This window comes from Aptenodytes patagonicus, chromosome 3 (genome assembly GCF_965638725.1).
Source record: "Aptenodytes patagonicus chromosome 3, bAptPat1.pri.cur, whole genome shotgun sequence".
Classification (NCBI taxonomy): Eukaryota; Metazoa; Chordata; class Aves; order Sphenisciformes; family Spheniscidae; genus Aptenodytes; species Aptenodytes patagonicus.
In genome coordinates, this window is record NC_134951.1 from 89,520,047 (window position 1) to 89,542,087 (window position 22,041).

General features: G+C 36.7%; 1 protein-coding gene across 2 annotated transcripts in view; it reads left to right on the forward strand.

Moving 5' to 3' along the window:
• The window catches only part of FMN2 (formin 2), a 168,213-nt gene that overhangs the window by 63,586 nt on the left and 82,586 nt on the right, over positions 1 to 22,041 (forward strand). For both annotated transcript variants that reach the window (XM_076334185.1, XM_076334186.1), the window contains one exon: positions 6,403 to 6,490. In XM_076334185.1, the coding sequence (XP_076190300.1) occupies positions 6,403 to 6,490 (88 nt within the window). The remainder of the gene's footprint in view (positions 1 to 6,402; positions 6,491 to 22,041) is intronic.

Consider the following 22,041-nt stretch of genomic DNA (forward strand, 5'->3'; position numbering starts at 1 on the left):
AATGGCCTCATTGTGTTTCTCTATGCTCTGGAAGACCTCTGCAGGGGAATGTCTTAATGAAAGTTTGTTTAAAAAAAGAGAAATATAGGCTTTGGGTTGGAGTGAGTGAGCTGCAGCTGTTCTGTGAGACTGAAAGCTGCATATCTAAAAAGCATAACCCGGATCTTGAATTCCAGCAGAAAGATAGCTGCCACCCTGGGCTGTGTGCTGTTCTTGCTGTACCTGATACTGTCGAGTAGAGGCATCTTAGTTACAGCCATCTTTCTAGGGACGTTGGCGATCTCGCATTTCCATAGCCAGTAGTTCTACACCTTTCAAACACTTTCTTCTCCATCTCTCCATGGTGCTTCTGACTTTCTCAGTGCAAGGGCTCAGTGCAGTGGACACTGTAGCATTGGATGACATCGAGGGAAGAAGAAAGGAAGGAAACATGGATATAGCAATACTCATTTCTTCTCCCATCTCTCTGTCCACATTGATTTTGTTAAGGAGGCAAGAAGCAACACTTTTTAGTACAGTATTTTTAAAATCTGATCAAGAAAACTCAGATTGCTTCAGAATTAAATGTGCATACGGATTGAATGTGTTTCACCTAGAAATTAGAGTTTAGTACAGTGGTCATGACAATTTAGTAAAAAAATCACTGTCTAACTTAAGTGTGAATGTACTTGTCTGTATTACTATCAGACCCTAACTGACTTACAAGTTGAACAGATTTTTACTGTCAGCATGAAAATCAAGGGTTTAAGATTAAATTATTTTTTATTTGTAGAGAAGTATTGATTTTGCAGATTTTTCCTTATGGCTATATTTTGTTACCTAGTGCTGACTTCAGTACAAACAGAAGAACAAAAAAGTTGTTATATTCATTTGGAGTAGGTAGAGTGAATAACGTTGTACTTTTGACTGTAACCGTATGTCCCCCTTTAAAAGTGGGAACACTAAAGCTTTTACAGCATGGGGGTTTTGTTTGTTGTTGATACCTCCTACTAGATATCATAGCGGGTTCTCACCTTTCTTTGGGAGTTTTCTGGTTTGGGGTTGGGTTTTTTTTTCAATTCTTTACCCTTTCCTAACACCACCACCCCCCCGCCTTCTTCCATGTCTGTCTCCCTGATTTGATGTGCTAACTTTTTATAAAATAATTAAGACTCTTAATTTCAACTGTATTTGGGCATGCAATATGTTTTGCAAGAGTTTGCAAAAGATCTGTGTAATTGCATGCCTAATTTGAGTACACAGTGTCAAGATTGTTCATAGCAGTTGGGCTGATAACCTGCAAAAAACAACCTGCTGAGTGTATTGCAGACCATGCATGAAAATTCTGGCTTTTATACAGGGTTTCTAGGCAAATTTTAGCTTTTTGGGTCTTATTTTTTTTTGAAGAGTTTATATTGTAGCATCTGAACATGCATTCGCATTACTAACACACAGAAACATTTTGACAGTTACAAACATAAGATCTAAAAATATAGAAACTAAATGTTAGGTACCCTGGTCCTTTAGCTGATGAAAGAAGGAATAATTATAATTGTGGTACATAACAATGAGCTAAACTCTCAAAGAGGAGCTTTAGGTATGGAAAAATAAATTCCTTGTGACCTATTTTTAAACTAAAGAATTTGAAATTTGCTATTTATCTCCATCTCCTGCTCCAATTCTTAAAGTTAGAATGTTGTTGTTATTTTTTTATTAAGGGACATTTTACTACTGTTCAGCCTCCTGTTGAAGAACACAATGCTTATCTAACTTACTACTGTATATCTGAATCTAAGCAATCTAAGTACTTTTTTTCATCTAATGTCATAAGTGAGGAATATTAACTGGGGTAGCAATCTCTTAGTAAAAGATTACTTCTACAGTAATAGTTTTATGGTATCCATTTCAAACAATATTATTTTAGTGATAAAACATCATAAAAGGGCATAAACTGTTTCTCATCCATATTGTTAAAAGCTTTATTTATGAAAGTACAGTAGGGTAATAGATAAAATGAATGAAAAGTAAATATTATGTCTAATCGTTACCCTCAAGCATAAAGTTACAGCATCCACAAGTGGCAAACATGGCTGCTTGGCTGCACTAATTTGCATAACACGACGACAACTTGCATCTAGAAGTACATGACAAAGAGAATTTTGAAACCTTAGGTATCTCCTTACAGATTATGAGACTCTTCGGTGGGGAAAGTAAGCAGTTAGTTTGCAGAGGAGATTCCAGGTTTGATTAGGGTAGGAGACAGAGGTGTGCTCAAAATTACACTTTATAATTGACGTTCTGTGGTAAAAGTTGAGTTCAGTTAAATCATTATGTGCCATCAGCATGAATATGCGGTTAGACAGCCAGGACTAGGTGTTGTTTTTCGGGGTTTGGTTTTCTTTTTTGGTCTCCTATTGTACCTATTGTACCAAAATGGCCTCACTACTTGAAGGTAGTCCCTGTTTCCACTCTCACAATTGCCATTACTAGCCAGAAGTCACTTCTGGATTTACCTTTAAAAAAAACAACAAAAAAAACCCAAACAAACAAAAAACCACACACCCATAAAAACCCCCACTCATGAGAGCATAATATTATTCTGTTATATCTGTAAGAAGATAAGGATATGCATGTGAAAGATATGATGGGTCCAGTTCTGTGATTGCCAATTTTACATTTGGAATACACTTGAATCTGCAGAAAAGATCTATTGTCACAACGCCTGGTGAGGGTGACTGCATTACTGCCCTGATCCTGTCTCTTAACACCTTGTTTGGAACTTTGGGGTTTCTGCATCCTCTCTCCAACAGTTACAAGCTATAGACCATTGTACAGTGGAGTTTCCCGCATGTGACTTTTTGTAACGTACAGTAGTTTTTCTTAACCAGTGAGAGCCTTGGGATAATTTTGCCTAATGCTGGCAGTCACGATCAGAACCAGAGAGCAAGAATCATTGCAAAATTCCATGCATTAACTAAATATTATTCTGGGGAAAGGGAATCTTCGTATTTTTGCTTCGAGGTTCTCATCAAACATGTGTCTTGCATTACCTTTCACTAAATATCTCTTTGACTGTTTTTGCTTGTGTTAAACAATCAGGAACAAATTTGGCATGTAGTTTGTTTACTACTTAACAATGAGGACCACTCAACAATTAGAAAGTTTGTCCTAGACTTCAGGCTGCAGATAATATCTCTAGCTTCCTTTTTATTTATTTTTTTTTTAAATTTGTTTAAAGCAGAGTTCCAGAATCCAGACTAAAAAGGAGCTGTGTATTGTGTCTGAGGCTTTAGATCTTGTAGAGATTGGATTTATCAAACTTTTGTTGTTCCGCCTTTAAATGGCGTCACTCGTCTGTAGCCTGTAGGCCCAGACTATGCAGCTGATTTATTTTATTGTTTTATTTTTTAAATGTGGGAATTGCTTTAGGCATTTATGCTAATATTCATATTTTCTGAATTAGTGTTGTATTGTTACAGCCATTCTATTGGAGGAAACTATAGTATTCATGCAATTGAAATGGGAATGAAATGCATAATAGAGATTAGTATAAAAGTTGACATAAACCTTAGATTTTAAATAAAGCCAGACAAAACTGGTAGCTGCTACATAACAATGTTTTATCTTGCTGTTCTGCACCCATTCACCTGACAGTCATGCTCTTCGGTACTCTTTCGATGTCTTCGTGGTTCAGAATTTTGGCAGCAAAGACAACCTGTTCTTCATGGGGACAGTGCTTCCCCCCCACCCCCCTCTTATCGCTGGCAAAATGTGGCACTCAGTAAAAAATTGTTCTCCTGTCCATCAGCTCACTTTCGGAAAAAGCAGCTTCTTTTTCCTGGTAACTTTTAGGCCAGGTTCCTTCTAGAGCATAGACTTGAAGGGATTTACTAGGCCACTAAATCTGGTCCTATAGCATTGATGGGAATCATGTCCCCTAACAAATCATGTTCTAGCCTGCATTATAACAACATAGTTAATTTATTTGGTTCTTTTTTCTCTAGTGTTGGTCCCCTTGATGTATTTGTAGACCTGATCTTGGTAGCTCTCTGAGCTTTAGATTGCTGATGGGTGGTAGAAACAGAGATTTCACAATTTGAAGCAAATATAGTAGTATACGGGTGCTGACACCATTAGAAGTGGGAGAGTCCCAAGAACAGGCTCCAGCTCATCCTCGTTCTTTGGCCCTCCAAGAAAGAACAGTGTAGTTCTGCTTCCTTGGGAAAGGTCAAGTTGTGGACCCTTCCTTGGTCCTAGGTACATTCACACCTGAATGCAGTTGTAACATTGTTTTGGGGAAGACCACTTAACAAAGCTATTTTACTCTCTGTTTTCTTCTTTTGTTCTGTTTTACTCCTGGCCAACACAGTAGCCTGCATCAGTTCCATTTCTACTTCATTTTTGCAGAGTATGAGTGACAAGAAATGTACACACTTGCTTCAGATGAGCTCTTGCCACTTTGTGTGACTATTGCTATACCCAAGATCTATTTTATTTTGTAAACCTTTTGTAGCTGCAAAGAAGTAAATAGACAATAGCTTCTTTTTACAACAAGAAAATCTCATATTATTTGTCCCATCTTTATCTCAGTTCCAGGCTTAAATGAGATTTATGTCCCATTTAAAAAACATTTAGAGCGATTATAGCCTATTAGAAGGATAGTGTGGGATATCCCAATTATATTTTTCTGAATTACGTTAGTTTTCCCTTTGAATTCAGAAAATCTATCATGTCCTATTTCAGTCCATTTGACTTCAGTCTTAAATTCCTAATAATATATTACATAGATTAGACAATTGTATAGGAATTTCTTGCTAATTTCTGACAGATGATGTCAATAGCCATGCCTTGAATTTAGGTCTTTAACCTTGTGAACGATAGTTATGACATACTTGGTTTCTAATAAAATTTTCAGTTCATGAGCAGAATGTTGTATTTTCACTTCTCTGTAACTAGCTAGGAATCTATGAGGAAAGGAGGATGAAATACCTTCAAAATCGATGGTTATGAAGGTTTAAGGGGGAAAAAAAAATAATTAATAAAACAATTGGCCAGCCAACGACATCCTCAGAAAACCTATACGGCAAGCACTGTGAGTTTCTCAAGTTTCCTTTCCTAAGCAGTCCCAGTGGCAGACTTCTGGGTCAGGCTTTTACTTCTTCTCTTCAGCTACTGCTCAAACATCAACGAACAAACCTGTGTCTGAAAACTTAAGTAAATCAAATTTGACCACAGGGCAAACATCTTGTGGGTACTTTTATGTTTTTTTTAAGATGTGAATTGGATCATGACATTCTTTGCTCTGGCTAAATTAATTCTACTTTTTCTAATCTCATTTCTACTAATTAATTTCTAAATAATTTTGCCAGTGGGGCTGCAGATGATACAGCACCTTTGTGCTAAGATAGGAACTGTGTTTAAAAAAAAAAAAAAAAAAGTATATGCTTCCTGACTGCAATATAAAAAGAACTTGAATTTACAGTTCTAATTATCTGGCTTTTCTTCTTTCCTCCAAGTGGTTCACAAAGGTTTTCTTCAGTGTGTTTAGTACAGTGTAAAACTCAGCAACCTGAGCAGATTAAATATTAACCTCTTCCATCTACGTAATGGTTGTAGCCCTGCATTGAAAAGTACTTCATCTAGAATCACGTCATTTTTACAGATAAGGGTCCTTTCCTGGCACTGCTTCCTTCTCATACCAATGATATAAAATTTACAGTAAGCTGAATTCAAACAGCTTAGAGCCCTGTGGAAGACAGTCTGTGAATTACTTGTTGCTTTTATGCTTGCAAAGCAAATATCTACAAAAGTGTATTTTAGTGGCTAATTTTAACCCCCTAAAGCAAGACGTTTTGATGGCTTGATTTTATGTTTTTGTTTATTTTAAAAACAAAAAAGCTTTTGAGACCTTTTATATTCCCTAAAAGTGATCAAAGAAAGTCCCAATACGTACGCGGTTATTTTGCTTTTAAAATAAAATTCATATTGGCGCCTACTACGTCAAACATTCAAATAAAATACAAATTCTCACAGTTTTAGCTTACATCAAAGATGGAAATCATTGTGTGGTTTTGGAAACCAAAGCAATTCCAAGATAGACACAGTTGGAATTTTTTTTATATGACAGCCTGTTTCATACACTTAGTAACATCAGTGTGAAGTTGAAAGTGTGCATCCTAATGACGGAGGAAGTCTAGGGGAACTTTTATAGTGACTCTTTTAGGATTAAGATTCAACTAGGTGACATAGTTACTCTTGCGATGGATTTATGCAGCAGAAACAAACTTTAAAAATAGTAATTACTCATTTTTAGATGTGTATATAGACTACAAGGTACTATTTCTTGAATTTGTCGTTAGTAATGTGAAATATCTGGTACATTTTACTGGAGATTAATACTAATAGTTGGGTTTCTTTTGGCAGGTTGTCAAGTTGTTAAGTAACAAAAGATCTCAAGCTGTTGGAATATTAATGTCTAGCCTTCACTTAGACATGAGGGACATTCAGCATGGTAAGTGAAATAAGTATTGTTGATTCTAGCTCACATCACATCATTAATAATCTGGAAATACTAATTACTTCTATCTTTTGATATGTGAAATAAATTAATAAGAGGCTTTTTTTACACTCTTTTTTTCTGAAAATAGCCTGTTCTGGCATTTATTTTCTCCTTTCTAGTAACATATTTCCTTGTCGTGTATAGAAAATAAAATTGTTTATTTGCAGAATTACCATCTGTATTTTTTGGCATCAGTTATCCAAGTGGTATAAAAGATAGACACTTTGATTTTGGTCTTTCTGAGGAAGAAAGTGTGATGTGTTGTTTATTTTAATTCAGATAGCCTCAGGACATATCCAAAAAAGTGAATAATAACATTTAGTTGATTTGCTATATAAAATAGTTCCTATATTTCGGTTAGCACAAATTGTGGAGTTCTTTCATCTTCAACAGCATTCTTTATAAAGGGAGATCTTTTGGGGGAGTGTAATCCTCTTCATATTTATGCTAAGAGACAGTAGTGCAAAAAGGTGAAAAGTGGAATTGCATTTATATTCAGAGCATCCCTTATGTTTCCCAAAGGCTTTGGATAGATTTGAAGCAGATTGAATTATCCTGTGAAGTGCCAGCCTATCTATTAAATAAATGTGGTTTCAAGTATAACACAGACTTCATAAATCACAAAAACATCTTGTGAACTTTCTAGGCTACATATTTACAGCCATGCATTCAGTTTACTATGATTTGCCTATTTTGTGAAATTATTTATAAATAGAACAAATTTCAGAGCACTCCGTCAGCTAGTGAATAACTCTTAATCACAGTTTTACGTTTTTATTAAACTGTTTTGATGGTTACTAGACTTCCTCAAGCTGAAGCACTTAAGATGGTAGTCATAGAGCAAGGCGCCAGTACTGGCGCCAAGAAGTACTTGGTATTTCCAAAGCTGGCAGATGTAGTTCAGTTAAGTCATAGAGCAAAATCTGAAAACAATGATATGGTCCTTTCCTTCAGTCAAATATTCAACTTGGTTTCAGTTAATAATGAGAACCTTATGAACAAAGGAGTCCGCCTAACATCTGTGTCTGTGGTAAAGCCAACACAAGTTCATTGAAAATTTGCTTGCTTAACATGCAACACTAACAATAACATGGCATGAATGTCAGCAGTTGAAGGGGTCAAACAATATTATGCTTAACCTTTATCCTATTACAATATTAAGCACACATGATCATCTAAGAGCTGTGTGCAGATTTTGTATATTCCTCTTTCAATAGCTGTTTTCTAAAACCAAAAGTCTTTGCAAAGGGGAATTTAGTAGTGCTCTTATTTCCTTGCTGTGCAGAAGTGATTGAACAAACATGAGAGAACTTTTGTCTGATGGGGGAATTTGTGGAAACGGTTGGAAGATCCTGATATTAAAAATGTTTTTTTTAAGAACGTAAAATGGGCATGGAGGAAAAGCGGTGAGGAGCAGCAAAGAAATTTGCATGGTGGGAGGCAAGGAAAATAGAAGAGAGATCTCACCAAGAAGTATTTCTGGCATCAGTCACTCCATGCAGAGTTCTCTGAGTGATCTAACCGTAGAGCCCATGGAGAAATTATAAAATCACAAGCCCAAGTATTTAGCTTCACTTTTATGTATTCACTATTTTTACTGGCTTGGTAAAAAGTGAGGGGTTTACATACTTTTGAGTTTTATAGCTTACTAGTTTATCTGCTGCAATTTGAATATACAAACGAGAAGGTACTATCAAAAATTAAAATAATGTTCAAGAGTGCGTGCATTAGCAAAATAGGCAGTTGATATATTTGCATCTTTATACATTAAGATTTAAGATCTATGACAGCAACTACAGCAGAAAATGTGATCAGTGTTCTTTGTTTCCCTAGCCCGGGGTTTTAGTGGTGGTCTTGAGTTTTTGCCATGTTTAATGTACAGTGACATGTACATTTACCCATATCTCATTCAGTACAACACAAGCAATGCTTTTTTTCATAAATTTGAAAGGCAGTCAAATGAAACTTTCTTTTTTTCCCCCCACTCTGGCAATTTGTGGTACTAGGCAACTTTCTTTATAGGTTTTCTCGTAAATATTCCTTATATTACATACAAAGCATATCTGTGGGATGCAGTGTTCATGCAAATTGCAGAAGAATTGTAATTTTTTTTATTATTATTTCTTTTTTTTACTGGCCATAGAAAAGCACCCAAAAAGAGAGAGAAACTTTCAGTGCAGCGTACTGTTCAGTCCATTTCCTGGTTTGCATGCTATTGTGTTTTATTTTTCTAATGGTTTAGACAAATTTCAAAGTGTTACAGGAACAGAAAGGAAAACAGTTGTGCTGGGTATTAATTCACCTAATAAATTTAGGATTTCAAGTTTTAATTCATATTGTGTTTAACTGAAGAGCTTAAAATAACTTGAAACCTGGGCAAATGTTGTATTTAATGTCTTGTAATTTTTTTTTTTTTGGTTGGTTGGCATTTTTTAGTGTATTTTTGTTTGCTTTTAAAGATACAAAACAATGGTGAAATATTGTCTGCAAGAAACAATCCCTGATGAAAGATTGTTTTGGAAACTTGAAAATTTGAATCATTTATGATATTTTGATATTTTGTTAAGTAGTCTTGAACACAACTACTTTTTCATGCATGTGTGATCAGATGGCATTTAGTGGAGGATCTCAGAATATTGTAATATATGCTAAATAGCTTGCTTTGATGATGATTATATCCTTGTTAAGCTTCTGCTTGTAGAATTGTATTTGTCTGCTCCTGACTTTGAAATAGGTTTAGTAAGACAAATTCCCAAACCCTGGCTGCTTTTAAAATATCTTTACAGTGTGGAAGTTGTAATAATCAGAGCACATTTGTACTGAACTCTAGTATGTCTTTCTAGTAGTGCTTTAAAGTAGGGTAGGTTGATTTTTGTTGTTGTTATGGGGTTTTTTTTAGTAGATTCTAATTGCTAACAGAACTCCCAGCTATTTTACGCAGTCTAGGCTAGAACTGTAAGAAATGTTGGTCTCTTTAGCCGCAGTGCCATTTCTCTCTGTTATTAGTACAAAAATGAGTCCTCTTCTCATGGTTTCTCTGGTTTCACACAAGGTTTTACTGACGCCTATTTTTTACAATCATCTATCAACTATGCAAAACACTTTATCCAGGCATTTTGCTTGCTTTTTTATTTTTGCTATACCACAAACATCCTTTATCCAGTATTATGTTCCCACTGGAAATATAGCTGTATTTGGCTGCATGATACAGCCAAAGCTTGAGAAATGCCAAACAAGCACTTCTTACATATTTTTTCCCTTACAGCTCAGATTTTCTTCCTAGAGAAAAGACTTTGGTTTTAACATTAGTCTTTTTTTTTTTTTCCTTAACATTTCGGAGGGGCAACATTTGCTTAAATTAGAGATCCAACAAGATTCCAGTTAACTGCATATAGTAATCTATGATGAACACCCTATACATTAATATATAATTGCACGTTAAGCCTGTGTCGCCTGTGTCTGCATTTAGGGACCATGGCTCTTAAATAAGACCTCTCTGTTTAATAAAGTTGTCTGTCATCACGTGAAATGTAACAACTGTTTGAAATTGTAGCTATGTTGCGGAGACTATGGTTGTCAGTGCCTTCCCCAATCCCCTGGCTTATAAAGATACAATGTATCCTCTTCTGTGTTTAAGCTTTTATGGCTGTTAACAAGTGCAGTAAGAATAGCAAAAAACTTCGCTGGGTGTGGAAAGATAGAAGGAAGAAAATTAAACTGAAGATGTCAGCCAGAAGAAAAGCAAATTTTATATTTCATGCAGATAAATATTACATTTACTACACAGTCAGATTTATATCTAGTATTTATTTCCTAAATGGAAATTAATCTTTTGTTCAACAAAATCACCTTGGTCTGAGCATGCCTTGTAAATGTTGAAAGTAGAAGTCTGGCAAAAATGGCGTATGCAATTCTCTGTCTTTTCAAGTTGCCTGTAATCTCTTCCAATTCAGTAAGTTTCTCTTAACAGGGTTTATCATTTCAGGTACTGTGTTACCTCTGGCATTGCTGCAATAGTCTACCTATATTTCTGTAAAATTTTGCATAGCACTTTGTGGTTGCCCTGGCTTTGTTGGAAGTCGTTTGGAGGTTTCTACCTCTGCATTTTGGACCACCTTTCTCATATCCTCATTTAATAAGTCATTTTTCCCCCCTCTCTGAGACACTAGTAATCTACAGAATTTGATGGAGCTACCTGTCCCACTCTGATAATTGAAAAAAGCATACATATAGAAGACCAAGGCTCTTTTTATTACAGCTCTCAACTCATTGTTGGTCAGTGATACTGGGAAAGGAGGTTATATAAAAGAATGTAATAGGAAAAATAGTTATGGAAAGGGCAGGCAGATTCACCTAACAGCTGGTAAAGCCCAACCTTTTAATCTGGGTTTGAGATTATTTTACTGAAAGTTATATTTGCGGCAGAGCTTGCTGTGCTAACAGAAGTACAACTTTGAACAACAGACATATCTTCTGCCCTGAATTCAAGACAGATGTGCAGGAAGTGAATGTACTTTAAATGTTAGTGGGCAAAATAAATGTTTATTCTTTAGTATTTGGCTATTAGTGACAAAGGAACATGAGAAAATCTTGGTTTTGTTTTCTTACTTGACTGCTCACACTGACACTTAGAAATGATGAGCTAGGAGATACTTTGTCAAAGGTTAACTGAATGATTTCACTGGAGGAGGAGGGTAAAATGTCTCTTACGCTGCATTATTTAGATGTTCTGTGCAGGAATTCTTCATGCATCGAAGTATCACGTAGTCTCAGTGGTCATAGGTCCAAGAGATGTTCTAAATGGAAAGCAATCAGGAAAGAATGACTCAACATCTGGAAAATAAGACTCATGATTAGTTTATCTTATGGAAGGTCCAGAGGTGATCAGAGCATTATTTATCTTAATAACAATGTATGTGTATAAGAATAATAATTTGAAACCCATAATACTGAAATATTTGTCAAGAACGGCTATCTTCCCAAAAGACATTTTACTGTTTAAGCAAATTATGAGGACAACACAATACAGGATTGGATCGAGTTCTTTGGACGTTGTTATACTGAAAGGTAAACCAGCTGCCCAAAATTGTTATTTCTCTCCATTTAAGTTATGAAAAAAATCCTGGATGAAAGAAGATATATAGAACACTTTTTTTGTCAGGTGGCAAGTCTGTATTTCTTTATTAAAGGAATGATCCATGAAGTGATCGCAGTCAGTGCAGGTTAATTCCAAAGTTTGAAACTTGACCCGTTAGTTCTGGCTTATTAATTGAGAATTTAAATTCTTTAAACATTTTTTTTCTTAATCAAATATTGTGCATTCAGACACGTAAAAACTTAAAAGATTATGGGTTCAGCTTCCCCTCTAATAGCCTTTCCAACATGTGCTTAGATTCTTCCGAGACACCACCAAGGAAAGATTGGTTGGTTCGGCATTTTTCTGTCCTGTGAACTAGCACTTCCTTGAAACTTCACACCATAATCCTCAGTCTTATTCCTCTATTTCTTCTTAGCTTTATGCTACCATATTCATTACATTATGCCTGGTGTTAGATTGCAAGCTTACACATTTTATTTGCTTATAATTACTTTACAAGCTCCTATTGTGAAATTATTGGTAAGGAAAACAATGGAATACACAAAATGACTTTTATAAAAGGCAGACTAGAGTTAAATTAGAGTGCCACACATATGTATTGCTGCAAATGTTTCTATTGCTTTGAAGCTGTTAGTATGCTCACAGCGTTCTGTACTGAGCAGCCGAAAGCGACTCTGGAGCCCTTGTCTGGCCACTCCTGCCAGAGGCAGCTAGTGAGGAAGGACAACGAAGGTCCTCGGAGACAGGTGGGGTTTCTAATGGATGTAGCATAACCCCTGAGCTGTGGGTGAAAGCCCTGAAAGCCAGTCCTGAGTATTGAAAGCATGCCTCAACTCTTCTTTCTATCCTCTGAGATTTTCTGAAGCTTAGTTCACAGTGACCAGAGGCCAATAAAGCAATAGCAGCAGCAGTTAAGGAAAAAATACAACCTTGGTTATCATTTTCTTTACGTATGCATGCAACACGTCAAGATAATGAAGGACAGAAATATTCATATAACCAAGAAAGGAACTGAATGTTTTATGTGATACACCCTTTTGGAATTTACAATTAAAAATAAAATTATAGAATTAAACCAGTTTTCTATAATGCAAAATACATTTTAAAGAATTTAGGTTTTTTAAATGAAGAAAATCCATATTGAGTTTTTTTCACAATATTTGAATCAGCAGAGACTAATTACTGCCACATTGGATAGTTTGGATAATTAAAGATTTTTGTTGTTGTTAAGAACATATGAATGTAATTTAATAGAGAAGTTTTGTAAGAAACTGTAACTGCATTGTTTGTCTGTTGTTTCAGTTGAAACAGTTTATTTTTTTTTCTTGGAAGTCTGATTAACTTTGAAACTTTGAGAGAAAAGTTTCAGGAAAGTTCTGTTCTCCCAAAAGGAAAAAAGCAATACTGTTATTTCTCATTTGTGTACCGTGTAGTCACTCATAAAAGGGATGATACAAAATTCTAAGCATAAAAGCAACAAAATGTATGCTATTAGCATTAGTACCATGCAAAAACTGGGGGGGGGGGGGGGGGGGAGGGAGAAAAAGAGCACCTGGTCTCCTTTCCATAGCAGAAATATTTTCCAGGGTTATATTTTTATACATTGCTGAACTACACAGACATTTTAGCATTATGAAAATTAAGAAAGGCTTATTAATTGACTATGACCTTCCAATACCAGTCACACATTTTTTCATTAAGTCAAAAGGTTTAGAAGAAAAGGATGTTTGCCACAACAATCTGTTCACAATTTGTTCACGTGTTTGTTAGATTCGCATACATTTGTACGCACAAAAAATTTGTGTAAAAAAATTAATGCCACTTACATGTATATAGCTGTTAACTCCCTTGTATTTAAATTAGATTTTAAAATAAGGATTTAGTAAAACTTGCAAGGTAAATCCCTTTTTTCTTTTTCTTTTTTTCACATTCAGTGTACTTATTTTTACTGTATTTTGCTTATCATTCCTCTTTTAAGGAAGCAATTAAAACTATATGGTATAGTTGATCAAACGGAGATCTGTCTAGCTTAGTACCTGACCTCCTATGTGGATAACCGGGGAGGGGCGGGGAGGAAAAGTGAGTGGCACTGACTGCTCATTATGTAATTTTTATAGATCTCTATTTTATCTTTTTGCAGTAGTCGTCTTTCTCCAAATTGAAAAGTTTGTTTGGAATGACTTTCATACACGTCATCTATTCTTTTGATTTTTTTTTTTTCTTTCCTTGTCACCAGTCTACAATCCATAGTTCTCTTTCTTCTCTTTGCAAATGAGGTGACTAGCTCTGTATGCTATTTTCAAGATTTATGTGTGCCATATGCCTATGTCATGATAGCGCATCATCTTCTGTTTCAGGCTCCATTTTTTCTGTATTGTTACTGACATTCTGTTTGCCCTTTAGCTGTTGCTAATTATTGAGCTTATGTTTTCAGAGAACTATGAAAAAAATCTGAGTGTCTTTTTGGGGGCAGTAGTTGGCTAATTTTGTGTCCATCACAGTGTTTTTACAGTTTTGGTTCTTTTTTTTCCATCTACTTTGCATGTATTAACACTGAATATTTGAGAGATCCTTTTGTACATGTTTGTGGTCAGCTTTACAGTGGCTAGCTTTTATTCTCTGCCAACATTACCACCTCACGTTCTTTAAACAGCACAGGAACCTGCAAAGATCCTGGTAAGGCTCCACTGCTACAGCTCCGTACTTTGAAAACTAATCATTCATTTTTGTAATTGATTTCCTAATTTTTTGAGCAGCTTTTTATTTTTAATCAGAGTAGAGCTTTCCTCTTATCCCACGACAGCATAATTTTTTTCTGAAGCCTTAGGTAAGGACTGTGAGGAGCCTTTTGCAAACCCAGTATCAGTCTGATCACTCTTACCTGTGCCTTTGTTGACTCTATTAAAGCAGTACTATTTAATTTGTTGCTCATGAATGTCTACTTGTCTACTACAAAATTACATGCTAATTTCTCATTACATTGGTTTCCCTGTATGTTCTTTAAAAAAGCTGTTCTTCCATATAATACCTAGACATTTTCCAGGCACAGAAGTCAGATCGACTGGTTTGTAGTTTCCAGCATCATCTCTGGAGTCCTCTTAAAATTTGTATTTGTATGTTCTGAAACCTGTTCAATTTGAGATGGTGCCCAAAACGTATCACTCGAGAAGTATAGAACTTGTCTGAGAACCTCTTTGACCTTTTCTGTGGTTGTGAATCCTAACGCAAATACTTTGTTTAACCTTTTCTGAGTCTCTCTTTTGTGCGCTTTTTACAGCCAGATTATCTGCACACCCAACTGTTTCCTGTCAGGCTTCATACGTATGATGTGTTTGAAAGCAGTTTTATTACTAGCTTTATGCATTTGGCAAGTTGAGTTTAGACCTTTTTGTTCTTGTCCAATTCACATTGAATTTATGAGACTTTTTGCTTTTCTGTTTTCTTTGGCTGTTTTCCACTTTCTGAAGAGTATCTTTTATTTACAGGTGTCCCCCATGCTCTCATGTTTAATCATATATGTGGTTTTGAGGAGTAGGAATACTGGGGATGTGAAAAGACTAGGGGAAAAAAGGGTGCTTTTGAATTTTTCAGTTGATTTTTTTTTTTTCCTCTGAACCTCTAATGTAGTGTCTGTAAGCTTCCTTCTGACCTCCAAGCTTTTTTACCCTTTTAACTGGCTTCTCATTTCAATGTAATTCCTCCTTGTAAAGTCTAATGGTGGTGTTTTTAAAAATCTTTTCCCCCTGTCCTATAAAGAAATTTCATTTAAGGCTGTTATGGTGTCTCCAACGGCTTGGTACACTGTTCAGAAGTAAATCAAGTGTTGTTTCTCCTCTTTTGGTATTTCTGCCTAGTTGCTTTGAGGAATAATTGTAATATCCTAAAATTTGGACTCCGCGTGATGTCTCAAAAATATGCTTAACAGATTAAACCTTCTGCTATTATGTTTTCTATGTTGCATATTATCTTACAGCTTTTACCATTTAGAAGTCATTATTAACATGCCTGTTGAGTGATCTGTAGTAGGGTACTAACTGTGTTTTTTCCATTTAGGCATGAACTCCCTCAGTAGGGAATGTGGGAGATCTGTTACAATCGATTGCTTTGTCTTAACTGACTCATGCTTCCTTCGGTATTGGCTGCCACTCTTCTGCACTAACCAATTATGGCACCATGTACAAGCTTGTATTATTAGCGTCACACTGATTATCTTCCTTCTGTTACATTTGAAACAGCCACTACATCCATCAGTAAATACAAATTTGCCCATTGCAAACGTTAGGCGCCTGGAAACTGCGTGGAAACACATCATACACACAGCCTGGACTTTATCTGTTGAGCTCTGCTTATCTGGGTCGTTTTTCTGACTCATCTCACCTGGTTTATACCTGGACTGCCCTCCTCCCCGCCACGCCACTTTCCTATCCGTCCCCGCCAGGTGAGGGGCCGCGCCAGCTTCTGCCGCACGCCTCTCCCGTCAGACATGCCTCTGCCGCACGCCTCTCCCGTCAGACATGCCTCTGCCGCACGCCTCTCCCGTCAAGACATGCCTCTGCCGCACGCCTCTCCTGTCAGACATGTCTCTGCCGCCGCCTTCGCCGCCGGCGCCGGGCGCATTGCCCCGTGCGGCTGGCGGCCGGCTCCCCCCGGCCGAGCCTCCCGCGGCCCCGGCCGGCCCCGGGTCCCCGCTTCCAGCAGCAGGTGGCAACAGCGGCCCGCGCTGCTGCCGCCGGCCGGGAGCTCCGCGCCCGCTTCCCGGGAGCCGCCGGCCCGGCTGGCGGCGGAGCGGAGCCGCCGCCCCACCGCGCTGGCTGTGTCCGGCAAGGTGCTCGACCTTGTGGCTTCGCCCCGCTTTCCAGCTTTGGCTGAGGCGCTGCTTCTCGGCGTGCTTCTCGCCCAGTGAGTGTCCTCTTCTGAAAAATAGTTCTCAGTGTAAGGAAGAGAAAGGATGATGGAAAGATGGGAGATTTGTGATTTGTTTGCTGCATCCATCCATCATCCATGGTAGGCAGGGTGAGAAACGGTGCAGGGGAAACTGTGGTTAGATGTTGGAAAATCTTTTTCTACTGCAAAGATTGTAAAACATTGAGTCTGAGAGCCCGCTGTTTCTCATGCTGGAGCCATTGTGTTGGCATTCCTGTACCTGTCGCTTTATGAGGTACCTGGGTTTCTCCTACTTTTTTCTCTTCTTTCTCTTGTTCTGTCATGATCCCTAGACAATGAAAGTTCAAGGTTATTTTCATTGTTCTGCTGTTCCACAGGAAACCTCCCCAAGCAATATGTGTTAGATGCTATTTCAGTGTAATGTGCTTTCTGTTTTTAGTGAAGCTGCGATCGCTTTAGCTACCTGGACACAAAATGTAGCTCAATGGCATTGAACTGAAGCAATATAGGGTGCCTCTTGTAATCTTAAAGTCCTCAGTAGGCCGAATCCAGTCATGATACTGAAATAAAGACATATAGGTGATTCCAAATAACATTTGATTATTTTTTTTCTTAGAATGTATGTATTTTGGTTTTCCACATATCCAGGCATTTGGTTTTGTTGCAAACCCAGCCCTTATTTCCTTGAGTTATTAATACCAGCTTTTGAGAAACACTTTGGAGCGTGTAAAAAGATGGAACTTAAACCATAAACACGCATCCTTCTGCCCTCAGTTATCACAGTATTGTGATTTGAATTAGTAAAGTTGTGTCATCTGTCATCTACCTAGCCAAAAGTCTTTTTGCATTATTTTCATAATCCCACCACACTTAGAACATGGACTAAATATCACAAGATCATTACATCATTTTCTTAGCATCTGTAGCTCTTTAATGCTGTAACTTCAGAATATTTCGTGAAAGGCTTAACGTGTGTTAGTACGATGAAATCCCTGGTGTTTATCCAGACATCAGACCGAGCAGACATGTAAAATACCACGCTCCATCTAAACTGCTCTCTGCTGTGCCAAAAATAAAATTTTAATTTGATTTGGAGAATAAATTGAGAGTATGTAATTTTATTTCAGTGAGATACTACCATCTGACAGAGGGAAAGGGAAATTTGGTTTTGAAAAGAAATCTCTCAAATGTTTTGTGTTTGTAATTCTTAAGCAAGAAAATTTGTATTTTGACTTGTGGTTGCAACAGTTGACTGTACACAATATTCTGAATTTGGTTTCTGAATCCCTGTAAGTTTCCATGTAGTGTTTTCTAACTAGCTCTACTACTACGGATACTGGTATCCATCATACACAACTGGCTAGCCTGAACCATAAGCAAGGAAAGCTTGTTTCTGAATGATTGTGCATGTCTTCATGGCTAAAAGAACTTCCAGTACTTTCTGTTGTAAATCATCAAAAGGTAGCAACATTCCGTGTAGTCTGTGTAAAATGATTTAGGCTTGTTGATGTTAGAGAAGACTAGTAGAGAACTTCAGAGGGACCTAGCAAAGGGCAAACATGCAGCTCAACTCTAGGTTTTTAGAAAGAACATTCTAAGCATTTGGTCTGGCTGCTAAATAAGGCAAGTCATGTAATATTGCCTGCTAATTTCTGCCTCAAGCCATTAGTCTGTATAAATACGAACATTTTAGCCGTATAAATGATCTTGAGTTCCAGCTGAAATTCTGACCCTTCAACCTTTTGCTTTCTTTGAAGTCACTGATAGTTTTGCCATTGACTTTGGTGAGTCTAGGATTTCATACAAATATTTAGGTGATGGAGAAGCAATGTATCCCATGAAACATTGTTCAAAAGGTTACTTTCCCTCACTTTTAACACTTAAAATATTCTTTCCATAGTGAATTTGTCAGATTAACTTACAGACATCCTTCATTCTTTCCTACTTTTTGTCTGCGAAATTACGGAGCCATCTACTTTCAGATATCTTCTCATGCAGGTATGCGTAAGAACTGTAATCAGGTTGCCTCTTAACTTTCTTCTGTATAAGCTAAGTAGATCACACAGTTCAACAGAAAGACAAGTTCTTGAGGTTATTCTGCTATTTCCTTTGTTGGTCTTTTTGATGTTCCACCAGCTATAGCTCTAGTCCAAAAATTGTTTTGACTTCTAGTCACTCCCTGAGAGACAAGGAGTCTTACGTTAGTCATTGATCATTATTACTAAGGGTGTAATCAAGACAGTTCTTTGGGTGAGTTTGAGTCTGCTCAAGAATGAGCAGCTGTCCCATTACATTGCCACATGGACTTCACTGAGGTTTAATAACTACCTTTAATATCTTTCTTTTCGGTGTTGGTAAAGATATCTTTAGTTGCAGTAAGCTGAGAGCAGATTCCTATAGAAGCCTAAGATACTCTCCTTTCTGGTAGTGTTTCATAAGCCATTAAATTTTCAGATCTATGAGTTGGACAGTTGTTAACTCAGTGTTGACACTTAAGTAATTTAGTGTAAGTATTCTAAATTGCCAACTGGACACATCTGGAGCTCCATTAACTATATACTAACTGTGGGTAAATTGAGAGTAAAAAAGCTAAGATCCTAAGTTAGCTGCTTAATGTAGAGAATATATTTTTTGGAAAAAAGGTACGTTTGGTATCTACCCTGCTAACTTTATCAAATAAATATGCAGAGTGCTCTGTAACTGTATAAAACTGGTATATCCTTGCCATTATTATGAGGGATGAATTGTGGTCACTTCATCTCAAACAAATATAATAGCAAAAAAACCAAGAGGTTCAATGTTCAATTAGAAGAATGATTAAAGCGTGTATAAGGAACATGGAAAGATTGGGGATTGTTCAGAGCTGCTCGGGGTCACAGACTAAGGCAAATAGTTCAGAGATCCCATATGAAAAAGCTAGTGTCCTTCTAGTGATTATGATGTTAGAATAAGCAATAAATGATTCTTCCAATAGTTGGAATAATTTAAACCTAAATTTATTCTTGACTTTGCTCTACTTTAAACCTAGGTTTCATCTTTGCCAGTGAACTACTAGATGATTCCAAATAAATCTCTTCCTCCTCCTTCCCCTCCTCCCCCTCCTTCTCCTCCTCTTCCTCCTCCTCCTTCTCCTCTTCCTCCTCCTCCTCCTCCTCCTCTTCCTGCATTTTGTTTATCATTTAGAATGAGCTCCTTAAAGCATGAAAGAAAAAGCTTGTCTCTTTGCTTATGGACTGGACTTCTTAGAGTTAGCCATGGCTTTGTTTGCTTTGAGCTACTCTAATGAAAATAGATAAGGTGGAATTAAATCAAAAGACAGCAAATTTGAATTCTGAAAAAATCCACACATAATTAAAAGTCTCAGTTTGAAGCCTGAAGGCTTGTTTGTATTCCAGACAAGTCTTGCTAACTTTTTCCAGCTGCACTCAGTAAAAGATGCTACCTTGTTCTGCAAAGTTTGACTTTCATACGTCCTTTGACTGTCACAGTTACACCATCGCTGGTACCACAATTAGCCTGTGGAACTCATGGACGTAATGTCATTGAAATAGAGATTGAACAGCGTTAGATCCTATGTGGATCTAAAAAAAGTCAAACACTAACACACAGGAAACCCAAATTTTATTTCACTTGACTCATGGATACAAAGCTATAAATCATATCTGTTTGCAGACGGATTGGTACACAATGTCAGATCTACTGCATATGTGCCTTGCAGCTGATGTGTTTGTGCAGTTTGTTTTTATAACGTGCACTGTAAATACATACTGTCACGTAAACATCCCAAAAATATATTCCTCAGATATCCTGTTCTAGTACTCTCCCCACCAAAGTGATATAGTTGATAGGTATGAGAAATTTCCTTTTGAGAACCTCTAAACGGAATGCCTCTGGCATGCTATACTACCTTAACGAGAAAGTGAAAAAGCTTAGATCAAGCTGATATTAAAGTAAAAGCCAATAGCATTGGGTTTTTTTATAACAGTAATTTTATTTTCTGTAACAGAATTTCTTACACGTAAAATATATCCATATGCCAATGACCAATTTTATATTAAAATCTTGTTCTTGAGACACTTTTTAAAATACATTTAAGGGACAGGAAGTTTGCCTAGAGAACAACAAACCCCTACTATAAGCATAAAGCACAATTTAAAAAAAAAAAAACTTATTTAAATGTGTCTTATATCATTTGCATTTGTGTAACATGCTAAGCCTTAAGTAGCGTTTTGGGAGTTATCATGGTAATCCTTTCCAGTTTGTTGAAAATCTTGAATCCTGCCAGTCAATCTTGCACTTCAAATTCACTCCCCAAAGACCAGCCCCTGGCAGGTTCATTGAGACTGTTTGCTCCTCTACACACTGTAGTTTAAAATCAGCATAATCTGGTAAAATGCCAGTCTTTTCTCAACCTTCCTATATCCCACACCCATGGTTTTTTCACCTGCCAAATTCAAACAAATCTTATCTAAACAATTAAGATAAGCATTGAAGTACTCTCTATAGTCAAATCAGCAAACCTCTCAAAACCAGAACTGAAATACAATCTCTCTAAATTAAACAGTCTACAATGGCAATCATGTTTGTATTTAAACATTTTATTCTGAAAGGATTACAGTATTGGTCTCCATTTTTTTTTTCCTGCCTAGACAAGAAGGCGACATACTGAGTCAAACAAAATATATTTGTTCTCTAAGAACTGAACTTGCACGCTTTTTATAAACAAACTGTATAGGTGTATGAAGTTAGACTTCACATAATCAGTAACTGCTGTCCTTAACATAGTGGGTAATTGTTTGAAAGGTATGTAATGTAACTGTTTATATTAACTATGTATAGCTATATATAAAATCAAGTTATATATTTTGTTGTATGTGTGTATATATATTTATATATATGTAAAAAAGCTCTATGGATACAATTTTATCGTTATATATTAGGCATACAGCATTAGGGAATAGGAATGCCAAGGACAAATGTCTAAAAAATTGAATTGTGTTTATAAGAGAAGAATCAGTACAAAAAGTGATTCACTCTTTTTGATGAAGTCTCCTACTTCTGTTACTTCAAATTTTGCAAATGCATATTCTTGTTTAATTGATTCTTATTTTATAGCTTCCCAGAAATGTGAGTGCATGTTCTTGAAGGTATTTAAAAATTTTAAGTCCTTTAAAAACAATCTGAAGCAACAGCTAAGCTTAATCCATGGGTTCTGCTTGGAAATTTTGTGTACTGTTCTGGTTTCTTACACAAGCTTTAGATCAAGGTGAATTACTGCCACAGTAAAACTGTGTGCAAGCAGTTCTAAGTGCTGTTTCTTGCCTCTGATCCATGCCGTATGTACTTGTGTTGAAGATCCAATCTCCATTGTGCTTTGTGCACTTAAAGTTTTCATCCTGAGAAGGTTAGAGTATTTGCTGAGAGATAAACATATCACAAAGTTACTGAGGGCAAGCAGGTAGGTAATAATATGAAGTTGTTTTCACTTATGCTAACTCTACCCAGTGCAGCCATCCCCTAC